At 46.6% G+C, this 20,277-nt stretch overlaps 1 protein-coding gene across 6 annotated transcripts in view; it reads left to right on the top strand.

Moving 5' to 3' along the window:
* Positions 1 to 20,277, top strand: part of LOC130519108 (uncharacterized) — a 36,010-nt gene that overhangs the window by 3,545 nt on the left and 12,188 nt on the right. For 4 of the 6 annotated variants that reach the window (XR_008948229.1, XR_008948230.1, XM_057022256.1 and 1 more), the window contains exons 2-10: positions 15 to 80; positions 4,057 to 4,303; positions 5,679 to 6,101; positions 6,261 to 6,722; positions 9,495 to 9,647; positions 12,431 to 12,607; positions 14,280 to 14,356; positions 15,221 to 15,317; positions 19,068 to 19,277. Coding sequence is in view for 4 of the 6 variants with exons in the window: in XM_057022256.1 (XP_056878236.1) it covers positions 15 to 80; positions 4,057 to 4,303; positions 5,679 to 6,101; positions 6,261 to 6,722; positions 9,495 to 9,647; positions 12,431 to 12,607; positions 14,280 to 14,356; positions 15,221 to 15,317; positions 19,068 to 19,277 (1,912 nt within the window). In the remaining 2 variants the exon portion in view is untranslated. Of the gene's footprint in view, positions 1 to 14; positions 109 to 4,056; positions 4,304 to 5,678; positions 6,102 to 6,260; positions 6,723 to 9,494; positions 9,648 to 12,430; positions 12,608 to 14,279; positions 14,357 to 15,220; positions 15,318 to 19,067; positions 19,278 to 20,277 lie in introns of all 6 variants that reach the window. The other 2 variants (XM_057022259.1, XM_057022260.1) reach the window with 2 other exon arrangements.

Here is a 20,277-nt window from a genome sequence, read left to right as displayed (position 1 = left end):
TTCATTTCTTGCAGGAGCCCTTTTATATGTCTTTTGTCAGCAAGGCCATCCTGTGGGATAGAAGACTCCGTCATTACCCAGTGAGTGTGAAGAGACTTGCGTCTACTGGTAACTTTTTAAGGTTTCATTCTGGTATTTGAAATGAAAATGCATGAAGGGAACAGGTTCGGATATCGTGGCAGTCGTTTTAGGGGCGTTCCTGTCATGATCGGTGCTCCATTTGAACTTAATCCCGGTCCAGTTTTTTGAAACGGGCCAGTAAAAAGAAACACAAACACACGCTCCGGCTCTTCTTTCTCTCCTCTGCCACTCAAAAGTCTCCACCTCTCCCCTTTGCTGAAAAGAGCCTGCGAGTGGATGCGCCACCATCGACAGTGGGGTTGCCATGGGGACAGCAGATCTGTGTGGGCTGGCTTCCTGTCTTGGCCTCTGGTTAAACAAACAAGTAAAGTCAGCAGACAAAGCCACTCACTGGCCCTAACAGCCTCATTTACATCCTCAACTGCCTCCATCACTCCTGCATTCAGCGAGTTCATCAGGCCTGGCATCACCCGGTGCCACCTCTCCACTGCTCCTGCCGTATATAACCGCTCCTCAGGGTATTGTGATGGTAAATCTGCCCCAGTCCAGCAGCAACACAAAACGGGCATCCCTGTCCAAACACGAAGACGCCCAGCGAGAGCCTGTTGACCCAATGGTCCGCTTTCTATATAGACGTCGGCGCTCCCGTCCCGTCGCCTGGGACACCAGCTGCAATGCGACGGTGCAGATCAGACTTCACAGGTGCCCAAACAAGGCAAAAGGGCTCAAAGCACCAGATTAAAATGTGTGTTTTTGCGAAAGGAATTTAGGTCTCTGCTGTTTTGAAGTGATCACACGTTAAAGCTCGTGGCGAAAAGAGTCTCAGCAAATGGTGAAGGAAGGACTTTTAGACACCATGTTGGGGAGGAGGAGGAGGGCGAGGCAACATTAATGGGAAAGATCTAGATATGTGGAGAGTGGACACCACTTCTGGTATAAAATCAGAGCAGTTCCTCTTTAAATAAAGTGTGAATATTTTTTGTCAGCCTTCAGGGGAAGAGTTCCTGGCCTCTCTTGGACTTTGTGGGCCCGTGAAGGGGGGCCATTGTCTCACATCGAAAGTAGAAAGTTACTTTGAATGCTAAGCTGTATCTGAGCCTGGCTTCTGACACGAGCTGATAATCAGATTTACTCCCCTGAATCCGCCGGACTCCACAATGCACCCCAGTGTCGTCGTCCCCTGTTTCGCCTCTTGCCAGGCCCCCTTCGCCAGCATCCCAGCCCTTCATCCACCCTCCCACCTCCCCCGCAGCAAAGCTAATTACACCCCACAGAAACACAAATCTCCATGATTTAAAAAGTCACTCTTTTTCAGGGGTTTAACCTTGTTAGAGCCTAAGCCTGGCTTTCTTGTGCTTCGACTCTGAAGAATTCTCTGTTGCTGCAGACACTCGGGCATAGACACACTTCTGTCTGAGCTCGTAGCCGTCCGCCTGTCAGCGGGTTCAATCGGAGGCAGCGTAATTAAGTGCATGCGCGAGTGTGTCTGTATCACTGCCTGTGTGTACATGTGCGTGTGCTCTGAGGTGGTGGCGCTGGGGGGGTTAAGGAGCACACGCAAGGCTGTCCTCTGTAGGCCATCTGGGACTCTAACTAACTAATAGACTTCCTACATTCATGCAGCAGCGCTTCATGTACTTCTCAATCAAGGAGCTGTTGACCACAAACAGGCCAGTAATGACATTAGTCAGTTCTGGCATTGTGCGGACAGCGTGTGGGTTGCCTGACGCCAGGAGGTCAGCCTGTTTCCTGGGGGCCTGCAGTCTCCAACGGAGCCCACACAAGTTTTATTTGATGGGTGTCTGGAATCCTACCTAGTGTCTCTACTAAATTGTGTAAAAGTTGGATGATGTAGAACTGCAACTTTTGTGTGGTAAAGAGTGCGTCTCAATAGGTGTTAGCCTAGCCAGACAGTAAAATTATATTTCCACTGACTTTTTATATCTTGCATTTCTTTCCTATGCAAATATTGCTGCTGTTTAACCTTTAATTTGCAGTTTTTAAGATAGTTATTTATTGTGCCACCTAGCTTAAAAACAACTAGCTTAAACTAGCTTAAAATATATATAAATATAAAATATCTAACATTTTATATTTTCACTGAATTTCTGACCTAAACCTGACTTTTGTTTTTGAGATGTATCAAATCCTTAAACAGATGGAATCAAAACCAGGATCCCACATTGAACACTTAAAATATACACATGTATACAGTTTAATCAGTTTGATTAATAGTAATGACAACAGTTGTGTCAAAAATGAACAAAAATAAGAGACATTTCTCATGTGATTCTTAATAAATCGAGTCGCCCCCTCTTGGTTAAAGGTTGCAATTACAACTGCCCTGCCTCATTGTTACTTGCATTCTCCCAGTTCTGGACAATCTAAGACAAAGGATTAAAAAGGTAGATATCAGCAGGTGGATCAGTGACCACGTGCAGTAAGAAATAAGAGTATGTTTACAGTAGTTGCATCTCAGCCCTGGGGTGTGTGGTCGCGTGCATTGATGCATTAGGAGCCTTTGCGTAGGTTGTAAAACAAAAAAAACAGTGTACACAGACACTTGTTAAACATTCGTGCCCAGACCTGCTGTGCAGAGGGTCATAGGCTGGATGACACCGACCCAACACAAAGCCCTCCTCAACCTTCTGACAGGTGCTCGGTGACAGGTAATGAGGAGGCCGTAGGGGAGGAAGAGGAGCACCATGAAGGGCCCCCGTCGCCGGCTCCGGCTCCACTCTTTCTACCTCACTTCTCCCTTTTCACATCACAAGAATGCAAATCTGCAAAGCCTTAAGATCTGAGAAAAGGGAGCCGGTGGAGATGGTGCAGGGATTTAAAAGCTGATCCTCACTGTGTGTGTGTCAGACATTAACAGTCCCCCCCCCCACACCGTGTCTCCGTCTAAAGGCCTCACTACTGTATTCAGACAGGCGTGAGTTTTCAGTTATTTATCATGTGCTAAACAGTTGAGCAGCTGAACTTTGCTTTTCATGAAGTCAAATAAAACCGTGCCTCTGTGGACCATTAATTACAAATGTTTACTTTATAAACTTCCCTCAGTGAGTCACTGGCACCAGGGCTGCGCTGCATTTTTCACCGGCTGTCCTCCCCCAGTGTTGACCATCCTGCCTAGTTAATCTCCTCTGTCCCGAAGCTGTATTCTCACAGAGTTTGTCACCTTCACATTAATTTCTACCATTCTTTATGAATCCAGTAGTGTTTGTGCTCAGGGAGAGGTGCGATCTGTTTTTTGAACACAAGGGGGCAGTGGTGGCAGCAGGCGTCGTTTGAATCGTCCACTGACGGCAGACTTCCTCTTTCAGGCTTGTTTTGTTGTGCACAAAATTGGACACGATAATCCAGCACGTTTAAAAGGAAAACAGCTAAATAATGAGTGGAATTATCCTGAACAAGAACATTTGGTTTAGAAAGATCAAGTTTAATCAGCAGCTTTTACATAAAACTTGACACTGGCACATGAAAAACCCAATTACATGACTATTAAGACATTAATGGTTCAAATGCTTTTTTTCTTGAAGTTTTGCATCATGAATTTATTGTTTGAATTAATTATATGTTGTTTAATAATTATATTTTACAGTTACCTAATTTTTCATGTAAATACCTTGTTTCATTTTTAGAATATTGTGAAAAATTTATCTACTTGGTTTTTAGTGTGCTCTTTATCCCAGTGGAAACATTAGTTGCTTTTTTCTGTTCTCTGTGCTCTGTAGTGCCCACCAGAGGCATTCAGTTGGGGCAGAGAGTAGCCCATCAGTACAATACAGTGATTTATGAAGAAAGACGGCCGGACAATTTCAGTGTTGGATTTAGGTTAAAGTTCTACCCTGATAACATTTTAATCCAAGTATAGTTCTGGTTCTTGGAGATAATTGATCCTACCAGCCTGTCTGTGAGCTTCATCTTCTGATTCTTCTCAGACAAGACATCAACTGTATTTTTGTTTTCCAGGCCCGTGAACGTCCCTATGATTGTCCCTCACTGTGTCCACGGTTCTTGTCCCACATGAAAGTCCATCCTGAGGACCACAGGCCTCAGTGTTTCCAGACCTCCAAGTCCAGACGGCCTCCTCTTTTCCAGGGAAGGACGACAAACACGTGCACTCTTGCTCCCCCAGATGCAAAGGCGCAAACCCTGGAGAGTGAGGCTTACCAACACAACACCTGGTGCTTTCACACCATCACATCCACAACAGGAGGTGGTCAGGAGCTCCTTTGACTCCACAGTAGTGCTCATTAAGGATTTCTCTCTTCCCCCCTTTTCTTCATCTCTTAAAGCTGCATAGGTCAAGGCCACCAGGCTCGTCATTAGCTCCTAATCTCTCTCTAGCCCCCCCCCCTCTCTGCTTCGTTGTGGTTTGGTTACGTCCAAATCTCCTCTCTGGCAAGGAAGTGCCCACAGCGCCACCCTCCTGGTGGTCTTCTGGTGGGACTGAAAGGCCTTTCAGTCTGGCCTCAGATGTGAAGGCATCTTTCCAAGCACACGCCTCTGCTCCTCAGCAGGGCATGGCTTTCACCATGCCTGTGGGGGGGGGGGGGGGGGTGTTCTCACCACTGTGGTTTAATACTAATTATTCTACCATATGGTGGTTGGCCCCCTCACAATCACCCTTAACCCCACTCCCTGAAGGAACACGCAGCACCCAGCGTCGTGACTTTGCGCTCTGACACCCGTCATTCATGCACATGTCAGCACACACACATGTGCATGTTCACACGCACTTGAGCGAGTGTGTAACAGATGGGAATGGCGGGGCATTGTAAGAGGAGGTAGTGCAGAAATGTGCTCTCCAGCGTCTACTCTTTATCCTCCCGTGCTGACTCCTCTCAGTGGCAGACCCCCAGGAAACAAGAGCAGATTGTCCAACCCCCCTCACCCCCCCCCACCACACCACCACCACCCAATCTCACACACGCTCAGTCTCGACACACACCCTCTCAGTGGTCAACACCAGAATAGAATCAGAGAATGGAAGGGGTGTGCAAAGGGGCGAAATGGAAATGGGCGTCGCAGGATGGAGTTGATGTTTGCCGGCCAGAACCAGAGAGGGATGAAAAGAGATGATCAGAAGGAAAAGGAGGAGGAGTTGAGTTAATGATTGTGGTAGGAAGAAGTAAAGATGTACAAGACGATGCTCCACGTGCCAAATTTGTTGATGCCCATCGGTCAAATGTGTTTAGTACCAAAATACATACAAAGGGCAGATTCATAATAATTTTTCCTTTTTTGAGGGAATTTCCTTTAAGTTGCCCTGTCAAATACAAGGAAGCGCACACAAAAACAAACAGAACTGCCCTCGGGTCTCACTGCCGTGCTGAATGTTGAGCTTGGAAACGGGCAGCTGCACCAGCGGGGCAGTTTTTTGCTGCCTTTGTTAGCGCGACGACCCACCCAGCAGGGGTACAAATGTTTGCTGCAGTGGGAATCTAAGTGTCAGAAGCAGATTTTAGCTCCTTTAAATCTGACCTATTGAATTTGTGGTTATTCAGAGATGTAGAAATGAAGTTTCTTTTCTTTACAAAGCGTGGATAATTTGTATGAATTTTGAAATATATATCTTTTCTTTCTTGAAGGGTTGTTGAATCTCAAAGCAGAGAACAGAAGAAGTGGGAGATTGAACCAAGGACGGCGCCCAGTTCTTCTTCCCCATCTTCCAGTGCCCTCCGCTCCACCACCATCCACCTTTAATCCAACACCTCCACTCCAAAACACCCCTTTTCTCAACTCTGAAGGGCAACAAGTCAAAGTAGACAGTGACGGAGCCTCTCCCAACAACACTCATCCTCCGGTGGATGAAAACATTAAAGTTCAGACAAAGGAGGCACCGGTGTCTCTCATGGAATCCATGAAGCTTCATCTTAAGTCGTCTGGGCCAGTGTGCTCACCTTCACCACCCTCCACCCTCTCACAAGGGTCTTCCTCAGATTATAGTCAAGCCCCTTCTAGTGTTTTCAGCCGGAGCACCAACCTCAGTGGCTGGATCAGTGGGCTGTCTGGTAAATCTAAACTGGACTTAGCTTTAGCCTGGAAGGCTTAAAGCTTAAGTGCTATACAATATTGCAAAATCCAAAAAGCAACATCAGGATCACTGTCTTGTCCATCACCCAATGATGGCAACATTTCTGTTTAATTACTTTTCTTCTCTTATTACGCAGCAGACGCCAGGGACTCGGAACCAGAACGTGGCGCCTTCTCACCGCTCCAGCCGTGTCTGGGGGTGGGATCACCACTGGCTTCCCATCTCTCTCCTGGATCTAGCCAGCCCTGCTCATCTGGGAATATTCCAAACACCTCTATTCTGTGTGAACCCATCTTTGGCCAGCTCAGTCCCCTATGCCCTCGCACACTATCTGGAGTTATTGATCAGTCACCTAAACAACAAAGTGAAGAAAATCTCTCCAAAGAGGCATCTGTACATCCCCCATATGAGCCGTGCTTAGATTCTGATCATGGCCTCGCTACCCTGGAATTTCCTTCCACCACTTGGTCCTCCTGCCCAAGCCCTCAGAGGAGCACACCCCAGTCAGGGTCAGGCCCAGGACTGACCCCTTCTGCATCTGTGGCTCGGATGGAGTCTCATCGATGGCCTGTCCTGCCTCCTATTTCCCCTGTCAGAGGTGAGAAATGAGCACCGTCACATATGGAGCGTTCACAGCCTCCTCCCTTCACGGCGCTCCGCTCCTGCCCACATTCTTTGCAGTCGGATTGTCCCAAACATCACTGGACATCCACCCACATACAAAGACGCTGGGCCAGACAGAATTAAAAACCTGCCTCCATAGTGCGCCTTTCTGATGCGCCTGCCCCCATCAACACGTGTGAAAGCGCCGCTGTCAGCCTGTTTTTCCCACCTCCTCCCTCCCCATAATAAATAACACAAAAACCTTTTCTTTTCCTTTAAATCAGCAATAGAAAGGAAGGCTTTTGATGAAAAGCTGGTACCGTTTGATTCCCCACTCAAAGGCGCGAGGCCCCAACAATACGAGTCGGGGTGCCTACCTCGTGCGCTGTGCCTCTGAGCCTCAGCACCCCCGTGCCTTCGCTATTCTCTGGGCTATGGGAGGGAGACGTGCTGCCGACGGTCATAAATCCACACTGACCACCGCTCTCTGACGGCAGAACACAATAGAATACCTCTGCAGCTTTCCTGCGGATGCTAATTTACCATTCCCAGTGGGGATAAAGGACAGGGCCACTGACATCTGACTCCTCCAGGAACTTTATCAAAGAAAGCAAACAATGTGGAAATTGTGTAGGGATTTTTTTTTCTATCAGAGACGTCTACTGTTCTCTGCGTGGCGCGGTGCTGCAGGGGGGCCTTTGCTGTGATCGGGGCACGCTGTTCTCTTCACGGCAGAGACAGAGCAAGTGTCACAAGTTCATTTATTTCGCTGCAGATGGAGACAATTCAAGCTCAATGTGGCCTCAGTGTACAGCTCAGAGGATGCATTTGCTTTATTGCAACTCGGGGGTTACTTTGGTAGGTCTGGTTGCCGTGACGAACCACTTGGCAGAATCCCAGGTGCAGTGTGGGACAGAATTTTGTGAGTTAAACTTATAAGATAGTGTGTTGTTAATTAAAGGAAAGCCAGTTACCTAAAATCATGTCCACATTAGAAGTAAATGTACTGGAAAAGGTACGCTGTTGCACACGTATCAGCCTCCTTACTCAGTAGTTAGCTTCTTGGGTATGAAGAAACAAGCTTGGCACCCCTGGCTGAGGGTTATGTTGCCTGTTGTCCTCGCAGGTTGGACTGCGATCAACAATGGACAGTCATTTTCAGGTCTCTTCAGAGATGTTTGACTGGTGTCAGGAGTCTGGCAGGAGGAGTGCTGCAGTGACAGCCCGGAACCTTCTCAGAGGAGCTCTGGAGCTGGCTTTGGTTAACAGCCATAGTCCTGCTTGTTTTAAATGTCTGAAATGTCAGATTGTTGAGGCCACTGAAGCTTTACTGCCAAAGAATTTCTTTTGTAGCCTTACTCAGATTTGCTCCTTCTATTTTAATATCCACCTCAGTTCATGGGCTTTCTGAAACAGCAAATTATTACAAGAAAAAAAATCTTTGTCAAAATATCTCTTGATGTTGGCGGTAATGTTGCACAGACACGGTACAGTATTTTGCTGCAGAGGCTGATGGGAGATTTCTCATCTTTCTCAGCCCTCTCTGACCCCCAGGAGGATTTTTCCAACCTTCATATTGTCCATGCAGTGACCCTCAGCTTCAGGGTGTTACTGTCCTTGACAATGACGGAGGGCTCTTTGCTGACCTGGCCCGGCCTCTCCACTCACAGCTTATTAGCCCAGCGCTGTGACCAGGAAAAGAGCGCACAGAGAGGGGCCTTGTCTGCCCATGATTCTGTCGTATCAAGCCTGCTGACCCCCGAGAGTCACCTTTAACCTCCCTGAAAAACTCGCCCCGGTCTGCTGTGAGTGACAGCCGATTTGACAGCAGCAATATGCTTTGAAGAGTCAAGTCAAGTCCCTCCATTGTGTGCCTGAGTAGAGCGCTCAGTTGCACAATAGTGTGTGTAGATGGTTGCTCACATACTTGACCGTGCGAGTGTGGCTTCATGTGTACATTTATACTTGTCCATGTGGGCAGTCGAGAAGGAGCTGAGTTTGCCTTTTCCTTTTAGAGACTCTGTATATATTATCCTTTTGTGCGGGCCAAGCTGTTCTGCATTTCTAATGTGAGAAAAGCCCCAAAAAGCCTCTTTCAGAGCGACGACAAAACACGCCACCCAGTGCAACAGTTTCACTCACTAATCCTCTGATTCCTGGAGCAGGCAGAGTGAAGCAGTGTTGTTGTGATGGTCTGAGAGGAGATAAGTGATCAGTGATTGTTTTGACAGGTTTTGCCAATCCTTTGAGTGGGGTCTTTGGTAATTAGAGCTTTAGGACAGGACTTCCTGCTCCATGTGTATTGAAGGTGAGATGAGATGGTTTTGGCCCCGAAATCCAACTGTAAGCACGACCTCAGAGCCGTATTCAGGCCTCGCCTCGGGGGCTTTGCTGGTGGAGGTCTTGGGTTTGTGTTGGGAGATTTGTGGAGGGGACAAACTTTGGCTGAACCTGCTACAGTAACCGGATGAGATTGTTCATCTGAAAGCTGCATCTGAGGGAGGAGCTTTTAGCTGCCTCTTGTATCTTCCCTCTAAACCTGATGTAAAATTTAAAAAAACAACTATACAAATTAATTAAGCATAGGCTGCATCACCAAAGAGCAATTTGCTGAACTGCACCTTTTTGCCGTGCTGATTTTGCTCTCGTGGTATTTCTTTATTATATAAGCAAACCACTATGCCTATTGGAACAATTACAGTTGCATTTATTTCTCATCAATACAACTCACATCATGACATAATACACCCACTCGGTGCCATTGCAGGATGCTGCAGCAGCGCTTCATCACGCTCCTCTGAGCTCAGCTGCACTCAGTCGCACCTGTTTGATGAACTGGAGGCCATCGCCCCTCGATCACCCTCCTGTCCGTCCCTCTACCAGCCGTGGGACTCACCCAGATCTGCTTCACCTGATACAGGTAGACACACAAACACACAAGAAACGTGAGCATAAAAACCCAACGCTTACTGCTAGCGAACATTAGCTGGTTTATCCGGGCATTATTAGCATGTTAGCAGGTTACAGCAGCATTTGAAAGACGGTGGACAAACGAGGACAAAGATTTGTAGCACTCCAGCTGCATTTTGCTCTTGAGTGACAACATTGATATTAAACACTTTGCCAGACTATTATCACTAAACCTGAAGTTAGCTGGAAACTTTTTCCTGACTCATCTCCCAGTAACATCTCAACATCTTTAAAACATCATAACTGCCTGCCTGGCGTCTTTGTTTTTGTTTGTTGCCGTTTCCATCTCTGTGTGGACCCCCCACCCCAGCAACGTCTCAATCAGACATGCTCTCCTTCCTCTGGCTTGTTACAGACAGGGATGGGCTTATCTGAGCACTCACCATGTCGCGTCTTTGTATCAGCACATGTTGGCCAACAAAAGAAGAGTAAATGTGATGTGCGTGTGCATGCCTCTGTTAGTGTGTGTGTGTCCTGGGGGTGATTCAGCGAGACATTAACCAATGAAGACTTCCTCCACCTCCCTCATAGCCTGCTAATCCCTGACAAGGTGTTTAACCTGCTTTCTTGACCCAGACCCCACATCTGACCCCGTGTGACCTTTGACCTCCAGGATGGTAGCAGGGCGGCCGCTGCCAAGGCAACCACAGCATGATAAAAATCAACAGGCAACCAAAAGCTCCACCAACTGCGAGCTAATTCTACAGACTGATTTTTATCAGGCTGACCTGGAGGGCATGTTAAATCTGTACGGACTGTAGCCGATTTAAAAGTTCAGTCGGCAGATTTCTTTTTCATAAAATATGAACATAATTTATCACAATTGTACCCAAATGATTAGAGACTTTTCTCCACCAGTGCATGATCAATAATAAAACCAGCCACACTGGCTCCTTTTGCAGCTCCTCAAACAAAAAATAAATAAATCTGTTTCAGACTGATTTAAAAATTAAACACCAAGGGCCAGAAACAAGATCGTTAAAAACTAGAATATCCAGAGCATCAACATGGAAATGAAAACCTCACACAGAAGCATTTCAGTGGAATGCATGTGTATCAGTTGTGTAAATGTAAAAATTCATTATTTTATTTGATTGCTCAAGCTTCATATCTTGATACACATCTTTTACTTGTTAACACTGTAATATGAATCTGGAAACGTTCCCAGGATTGCAGCTTCACTCTTACTCATGGTAATTCCACCTAACCGTAACTGTATCGCGTCATCTTCTTTATGTCTGGACAATTACCCAGCTATTGTTGGGCATTTCCACTTAAATGCTGGCCCATTGGACAGTTTAATAAGCAGTGTAGAAATGACTGTGATGGTCCAGCTCATCTGAACAACCTCTAATGTACATCAAAACTGTGTTATTCTTGCCGCCCTGCCCCCGAGTGGGTGGTGAGTGGCGTTTCCGACACCTTAATCACGAGATTAGTCGTCCGTTATCTCCTCTGTTGTTTGCCGAGTGTCCCTCGATCTCACGGCTGCTTTGGTCTGCTGGTGCAATAAGACTCGGCCTAATTGAAAGCGTGTCTGACCACGGTTCTGTTACACCCACGACCATCCCAGGGATTTCCTCCCAACGACTGCTTAATTTATCAGCCAACAGTGACAGTTCCTCCTCCTCACCTGGAGGATTACTGAACTGCGCAGCAGCACACCTTCGTGTGTCCTGTCCCAACTGAAAACACTTCAGCCGAGCGTGAGTGGGCACCATCCTATAGGTGAGAACGGGAGCAAAAAAAACATAACACATTTCTGAAAGCATCATTTTAAAGTGACGGTAAAGTAACAGTAAGTGGATCTACGTGTGTGTGTGTATGTGTGTGTGTGTGTGTGTGTGTGTGTGTGTGTGTGTGTGTGTGGGGCGGGGTACCTGCCGCAACAGCCCAACGTGTCATGTGAAATCCCCTCCACACCCAGCCAGCGTGGGCTGGGGATTTGCATTGGCACGGAGCCATGCTGTCATCGATCCGCTTTTAATTGGGTGTGACGATGAGAACTTTGGAGCCCACGGGATGGGGGTGTGTGTGGGATGAGGAGGGGGTGAGTCTGCCTCTGGGGGTGGGGGATTGTGCGGAGTGAATGTGAGTGTAGTCTACAGTAATTTCATAATCCAGTTAAGCGAGTCACTCAATCTAATTATTTTGAAAGGTCAACGGTTGTAGATTTTAATAGTATGTACACAAGCGCCAGCCTGTCAGATTATGGGTTGTTTACTGTTTGTTTTAGGCTTGTTAAAGGAGATTTTATACACATTAAAAATGATGACGAGTTGTGTTTTTTTACGGAGGACTTTAAGTTACAGTTGTAGTATATGGTACACCATTATTTACTGGTTAATCTGGCAGGTTTCGGTCGGTTTCCCTTGACTTCCCTCCAGTGATCGCATGTTTAAATTTCCTTTTATGAACCGTCCTGGAAACAAAGAGTTTGAAGAGTTTGTCCAGAAACAGCTCAGCTTCTGGAACAGATGTGAACGTGCCGCATGATGTCAGATAGCATACACGGTCACAATAACAACCCCTCCCCCCCCGCCCGCACCTCCCAGAGCCATTAGCGGCAGAACTAATTTGTGTTTGTAGATTAAATATAATAACTTGTTTTTCTACTCATTTTTTGCAGCTGTGTTGAACATCTGAGTTGTTGTGTGTTTAGACAAATGACCAAACCTGTAACTGTACAGAAGTGTTTTGGGGGAATGCTGCAGGCTGTTTTCCTCCCTGCAGAACTGTCTCCAGGCCTGGCTGCGCTGACAGTGGGCTGCCAATCTGGGAACCTCAGCTCCATGTCCCGGGTCCAGCTGCTCCTTCTGAAGCGAGTGGAGCCGGAGGACGAAGAGCCATCACCTTCGCAGGATTGGTCTGGTTTCAGGATGCAGTATGATGCAGGACTGACATCCTCAGGTATACCCACAATGCACCAGAAGATGTGGAGCAGTATGTATGCATGTGCTGTCTTTTTACTGAAGAAATCCCTCTCTAAATGAAAACCTGGTTGAAGATTCTCCAAAACTGCCAGCTTTCCAGAAGCCAGATGGAAAGGAAGTCAAAAGAGGAAGTTCACAATTGGAAGCTAAACTAGATTCAACACTGCATGAAGACATAAAAATGCGTTGCTTCAGTCAGCATCTCGCCACCAAATTCTCTGATTTATTTGTGCCAAATTTCAAACTTGGGACTGTAACCATTGCATTTATTAAACAATCTCAGTTACTGCGAGCGTTGTGCTGCGACAAATTTACAGTTTAAAGGAGATCGTTTGATAAGCAGAAACCGTCGTTTTAATAACAGGGAGAAGAAGGCAGGTGCGTCCGCGGATACGTGCTTGTGTGACGTGACACTGGAGGTGTGTTTCCTCAGCCTTGAGTTCGAGCGATGCCTTTATGGCATCCAGCGGCTTTTTTTTAACAAGCCGTGATACCGCCTCTCATCTGCTCCCCGGCATGCCGCTGCGAGCTCTTAACTGCTTCTCTGTGAAGGTGTGGCAGCTCAGACGAAAGGTTTATAGGCATATCAGGATGTGCCGTATTAATAAAGATCAAACCGCTGGGGTGGATCATTAACCGGGAAAGTCCGACAAAGATAGCCGGAGACACCAAAGTCAAACACAGCATACACAACAATGGATAAGAAAATGAGAAGAAAAGCCATTTAGCACAGGGTCTGTTGTTTATAGTCTGATAACAAGGGAGAGGGCGAGATAAACAACATAGACGTTTAAAAGTCCAAACAAGTTATGAAGTAACATCTCCCTCTGAACTCCAGTGGTATGCAGCCTGACGATCATTACCTTCAAGGTGATCAGTGGGGGTAACTGGGGTTTTTTTCATTAAAAATGCACACAGATTTGACACTTAAATCCAAATGGATCCTGACTGTAGCGTCAGATTGATTCATTTGGATGTTTTTTGTGCACAGATTTGAGTGAAACTTTGTCTAAGGCCCTGAAACCAGTGTGTCATCTCTGTGGGAGATGGAAATGTGGCATCTAGTTTTCCATTTGTTTGTCCAGGCTTTACAGTAGATTGTTCTCCCGCTTTTATGCAAACACTGAAATAAGAACTGGAATTCCTCGGACCTCCATGCTGATATCTCAAAACCTGGACAAATAAGGGCCAATCTGTCTACATGCTCCCAAATCGCAAGTGGAATGTGAAAAAAGAAAACTCCAACAATGGCAAAATAGGCCGGTTTTGTGTTTGGTTGTCATGCCTGTGTATGACTGATGTTTACAGGAAGAAAATCTGTCTGCTGGAAGCTCGTCTTCCCTTTCTGTGTCTCCAGCACAGTTTTTGCACCTGGCACACTTCTGTGGACAGGTGCTCCTCTGCTGTTTTGTTACTCCATTTTTTTGCCATTATTTGCTCAGAGATTAAGAGCTATAATTGGGCCTAATACACTGCATTGCTCATATCTGCGCAGTGTGCACACACGCTTGAGTACAAAAGACATACAAGTGTGCGAGGAGGCCGATACTTATGTACACTCATGCATGGAAGCACGCCGGCTGGCAATTGCAAACATAATCGCTTCCTCTCTCTTTGGCTTGACGCCGTCTCCTGTGTGATTTTGTCAGGTGCCCCGAGGCCCCTCACAGCTGGCAGCGTCTCTGAAAGGTGTGACCCTGCACGCAGAGCCGTGCAAAACAAATCGGTGAGTCTCTCTCTCTCCTGCCCCTTCCCTCCATCAGATTTCCTCCTGAAAAAAAAAAGAAGCGCTTCGCCTTGTTGTGAGCAAACACTGCGGCTTCATTTCTAAGCAGACAATGGCTCCAGAAGTTGGAACATGCAGGCTCTGTCCCGCACAAAGACCCCCTTTCACAACGTTGAACCGGTGCATATTTATAACTGTCATTCCAGTAAGAGGAGCCAAATTGTTGTTGATAATTGAGACACAATATAACACAGGGCACGCGGCGTGCAGCAGGTGTGTGGTTAATCAGTCACGGGCTGCACAAGAAGGGTGGGGGGAGCTTTGACTGTACGGGAGCAGGCAACCTCTCTTATGGGGGGGGTTTCGCTCAGCTAAATAGTCGGCGCTGTGTGATTCTTTTAGAGGATGCGGCACCACCTCTAGGATCAGACAAGGGTTGAGGGGTCAGGGGGTAAACAGGGCTTGTGCATGCTGAGCTGCAGGGGAATGGTCACAGGTGCTCCACACGATCTACCATTAATCTCCCCTTTATGACAGATGAGCGAGAGCCCCCCTGAAAAGCATGAATGAGACTCATAAGCCCCCCTGCAATAATGCCAAAACCACAATGAGGAGCTGGAGTGCCCAGAGCTGGGCTCATATTTGCATAATGCACCTCGCAGGGATGAGAGTCCACTCAGTCGATCATGTATTAGTTAGAGGGAGAAAGCAGTGGTATGCAGTCAGGTGGGTAGGAAGAGGAGTAAAGACTACAGGAACCATAATTCATGCAGTTGTTTATTATAAATACATTGATTTAAACCTGGAATGTAAGAGCCATAATGGACTTTAATTTATTATTTTCAATCTTTTGTACACTTGCAGGATGAGTCCGGCTCACCATCCTCTTGGATCATGGAGCAGAGACGGTCATTCGACACCTTTAGAAGCACTGTCTGTTCTCCCTGTGGTTCCAGTCATGGTACCGTATCCCTCAAATCTGCCCCCGCAGCTTTTATTTTGCTGATCTGTGTGCTGTTATCATATCACCTCGGTGCCAGAACTTTCACTCGCCCCTAAGAGCTCGTAAGAACAATGCTTAATCAATACAAGAGCCGGTTTTCACCATTAGCGTCTGATCCAGTAAAAGCTCTCTCTGTCCTGTCAGCTTTGCTTTATTAGGAGCCATTGTTTCCTCAGTGTCAGGGCCATGTTTAGCCTTCTCCTGCCTCCGGTACACTTAAGCCCGATAATCCCGACTAGGGGCAGCTGGCTCCAAGTATCACCTTCACCTGTGTGGCTGGCTTGTGTACATTCACCAATGATGTTTGAGGCTCAGGTCAGTACTGTACCGACCACAAACTCTGGGGGAAAAAAAAAAAAAAAAGGAAAGGTGCAGGAGCACTAGAGAGCCACTTCTGACAAATAGGTCCCCCTCTGTTTCCTGCCAGTACTCTGCAGTCCGGTATCACATGACATTACTAATGACGCTAATGATCTGTGTCGGTGTTCCTGAAGGTGTCAAAAGCATCCGTCATCAGAGGCTTGAAATATGGCTATAAGAAAAGCTCTGGATCACAACCACGAGTGAAGAGGCTCAGTCAAGCCCTGCTGAGTCCAACGTTGCTGTTCTGACATCAGATCTGAAGGATAATGGTCCTGTTAGGATCTGCCTGATTACGTGTGCTTGAAGCAAAAGTGCTTCTCATTTGTCAAATGGCAGCTGAAATTCTGTCCTGCCGCACCGCCCAGTGCACAGATAACACGTCTTTATCGCCAGGTTCATCGCATCTTGACCTTCTGTTCGACTGCGGGCTGTTTCTTTTTTCTTACCTTTGAGCTCTATTGATGTTGGTCAAAAACAGAACTTACTTTGCCTGAAAACTACACAAATAAATGAAAATAGCTTCAGTTTCAGGGCCCCTTGGCTGGTTGTCCGGGTGAGGTCTTCTTTTGCAAATGCTGCGTTAGAGAAGTGACATTTGTCTAACGTTTTACAGCGATTTATTTACTAGATTGTTAAACATGCAAAGCGTGCATCCATTGTCATTAAATACAATGTTTAAGGTTTTTATTCCACATTTTAAACATGCCTCTATTTGGTTAACTGCCCTTTAAAAACCAGGTTCACGAAGAAGATGTCACCCAAAAGATCACTGACTGCTTGGGCGCTTTGACCTTCGGGAGGCCAAAGGCATGGTCACGCTCAGAGGGGGTGGAAGGAGGTGGGGGGTCATCATCAGGGCGTGGAGAGGTCATGCCTCAGGTCACCCAGTGTCTGAAAGGTGCCCAGTGTGTGGCATGTCTTTGTGTGGATAGGTGAGATTTGGTTACCCTGGAGGTGTGAGCGGTTAAATAATGGAGTCATGGAGTGACCCCATTACGGCTCAATATAAATGAGACAGTTGAGAAAAGATGACCTTATGAACCAGTAGATTACTGATTTGCATTAAGATTTAAATTTAAACTGAATCTGAAACTTTTCAGTGGGCAAAGAACTTTACTTACTTTTACTTTTATTTATTATTTGTTGCATTTGGGGCTTCTTTGAACCATATATGAGAATAGCTACATATCTGTTGTTCCTTTTTTAAAAAAATATTCTTTCAGGTTCCTAAACACATAGTTTGTATATTACAGTTTAGAGCTACCTTTTTAAACTTTTAATTCCTCATTTTAATCCAGCAATATGCAGGATTACTTTCAAGATCAATGAATTTCCTTGTCTCAGTTTCAGCAGTAGTTTAGCACATCTGATGCTAAATACATCGGCCGTGCTAAGATGTCCTTGCACCCCACCGAGGCCTATGGTAAGACCTTTGTCCATCTTTGCTAATCAGAATTCATAGGTTGGGTAATCCCTCCCCTCATAATTGTGTGGCGGCTGTTTCCCTGCTGCCCTGGTCACTTTGCGCTCGCTCCAGTGTTTAGCATTCAGCTGCTACTAAAGATGTTACCGTCCAGATGAATGTAGCGGTGCGCGGGGGCGACAAAGAGCACTAATCTGAACTGACCCCAGTGGATTGTTTCCCAAAAGCTGAGGAAGCTACGGGACAGATTAGGCTCCAAAAAGACAGAGACGTGCATGCTGCGATTAGCCGTGTCCTAAGCGAGGATGGTTCCCCCCCAGAGGACCACACACTGACAGTGTAACCGTGTCACCATTGTTTCTAAGCCTCCATCACTGCGGACTCATTGGCTATTGTCTCTGAAATCCTCCAATCCTCCCCCAATGAAAAAAAAAATCCTGGACTCAGACCCTTTGATTGGCACTTGTCAGGGCTGATAGAGAGGGTGATGTGTTGGGAAAGGCTTCGATAAAGGAGGCCTGAAAGGAAAATCCCCTCCCCATGAATAATAAATTGGTGAGGATTTTCCTTTTTACTCCACCCTGTCCCTATTCTGCCATTCTTCCCAGAGATAGACAAGTGAATGCACTGGGTGGCATCGGTGAATGGCCTCGACACGCCGATTGTTTCGCCGATGCTCATCCCTTTCTCAAATACGCGGAGAAAATGATACAAGTCCAAACTTCTTGCCTCCGCCTGGTGCCCTGGATGCTAAAGGCAAGGCAGATTGTGTTGGGAGAGAGTCGGGCGTTGGGTGGGCGGTGCGTGTTTATTGTGTTAGGTGGCCTTTTCGGAATTACCGAGGGGATTTGACTCGCTCGCTCGCAGCCAAATCCAGCTATCTGCTGTGTTCAGATGCTGTGGTTGGTATGGTAACCTGTGTGTTTTAGCTCAGCTTCTGTTTCCAGATTGATTTGACCGCTAACACATCAGAGGTTAGAATAGGAGCGTTTCAAAAGGGTGAAATTTAGAATAATTTTGCTCATGGTTATCTGTTGTTAAAGACCATCTTCTGTTTTGTGTGTTTCTGGAGATATTCTAAAGGCGAAACACTAATTTTTTTTATATTTATGTCAGGACAGCAGAGCAGATTTCATATCTTTGTCGTTTATGTTGGAGCGGAATAAAAATTCCGGGCCCTGAAGATAAATGTAATTCTGCCCCGGCTATCATCTGTCGTGGGCACGTTGAAACCCGAGCTGGCGGGAGCGCCTGATTGTGTTCAGTGTGGTGGAAGGCGACCCATCAAATGAGACACGGGCCCATCGGTCTGCGGCAGAAAGCTGCAGGCTCACTGACGGGGAAAATGAATCCAACACTAGGCCACTCCATCGGTCAAGCTTTCAATGAGTGGGCCCGTTTTGAAATGTGTTGAATTATCGCTCATGCCCTGACGTACGCAACACTTGTGCTTGGAAAAGGTAGCGTGAAGAAAAGCGTCCCAAACTCTAATGGAAACTGTTCCAGCCTCTCTTTAAGCTCAAGTCTGCATTGATTGGGCTCTTTGTGCAGGCTCGGCCGCACTGAGGACCGCATTCTGTGGACTTTATATTCAGAGATAATGGGAGCCTTAATTGGCTGGTCAGTAACAGAATGGTTGGTTGTTTAAATTTCAGGCAGGAGCGTCCGTTCCTCAGCGAGACCCTGAAAGGACTTAAAAGAGATGTGACTGTGGCATTTAGGGGAACAATGTGATGAGAATGAGGGTTTTATTAAAGGGACAGAAGAGGGTGGGGTCCCGAGTTTTCTGCTTAATGGCAATTTCTACTTTCCTGGCAGTGAATGCAGCAGTGTGGTGATTGCTCAAACTCTTAAATACATTTCAACTGAGCAAAGAAGTACTCGCTGTATTATGTATTTTGTGTTTCATCTCTCTGCTGTAGGTTCCAGCACAGATGACGAGGGGTCCAATTATCCAGGAGGGAGGGACGGAGTCGAGGCCTCCACAGTGGGGAGGGGTCCTGACAACATTGCTGAAGAGGACAGAAGGATGGAGGAAAGAAAGTTGAAGGCACTAAACCTGCTTTCCAAACTGCACAATGATGCACCGCGTCTGGCAGATGTCAACAAAGGTCTCTCCAACTTTGAGGACTGTGAGTTCATCATCTTCTAAAAACGGGCTTTTGTAATGTCCCGCACTAAGACCCCAATTTCCTTGTTATTATGGTTTATATCTCGGTCACAATCAAAATATTCAAACAAGTAAATGTGGGTTTATTGAGTCACCCTGATCAAGCGTGGCAGCTAAATCTGGCCAACACCACTTCTACACTTCATGTTCTCCCTCCAGAATAATGCCGAAAAAACACATTTTCCAACAGTCCTGTTCGCTCTAAACATCGCCATCAATGACAGCACTTGATTTTTAGAGCTTCTTTTTTTTTTTTCCAAACCTGAGTTTGGTGAGGACTTCTCCTGTTTCCTTAAAGTACCTATTTTCTGGCTCCCTGTCCTTTTGTGAGAGTGCCAGGGCCGGCGAGTCCCACAAAGAGCATCCACACCTCAGGTCAAGGCTGAGGGCCGGCCCTCCGCAGAGGTCAGCCAGGTCGACCATGAATGGGACTGATTGCAAAGGTTTGTTCAGTCCCTAATCAGGCAGGATGAAGAACCGCACAGCTGGTGTCACTATTCTGCAGGAATACCGGAGTTCAATGGTCGCGCATCTCTGGTTTCTTGGGAAACTTTTCAAAATCGGTATCATTCATTTAATCAAGCGCTTCATGATAATTAACATAAACTGATGCGTGTGTAAGTGCCAGTCTGCTATATTTTTCATCGGGAGACGTGTGCACGCAGTGCTTGTGTATATGGGTGTGGTGCGTTTACACAGTCTGTCATTTTTCATGCTTGAACCTTCGCCAGGGTCCTTTTGTTTTGAGGGGGTTGTGTGTCCCTGTGCAGAAAAACACTCAGAAACACAACAGTGACTCCTCATTAGCACTCTGAAAGGGCCTGAGTGGTCATAATTGTCTGTTTCTTCATCCAGCGCTGACCACTTGCCAAAAGATGCCCGAATAAAGAGGATGCCTTCCCCTTCCCCCACTACAACCACTCACCTACGACTTCCTGTGCTCTGCCACCGTTCACTCATTC

The sequence above is a fragment of the Takifugu flavidus genome, chromosome 22 (assembly GCF_003711565.1).
Source record: "Takifugu flavidus isolate HTHZ2018 chromosome 22, ASM371156v2, whole genome shotgun sequence".
NCBI lineage: Eukaryota > Metazoa > Chordata > Actinopteri > Tetraodontiformes > Tetraodontidae > Takifugu > Takifugu flavidus.
Note: the sequence above shows the minus strand (reverse complement) of the source record. Positions and strands in the feature narration are given on the sequence as shown.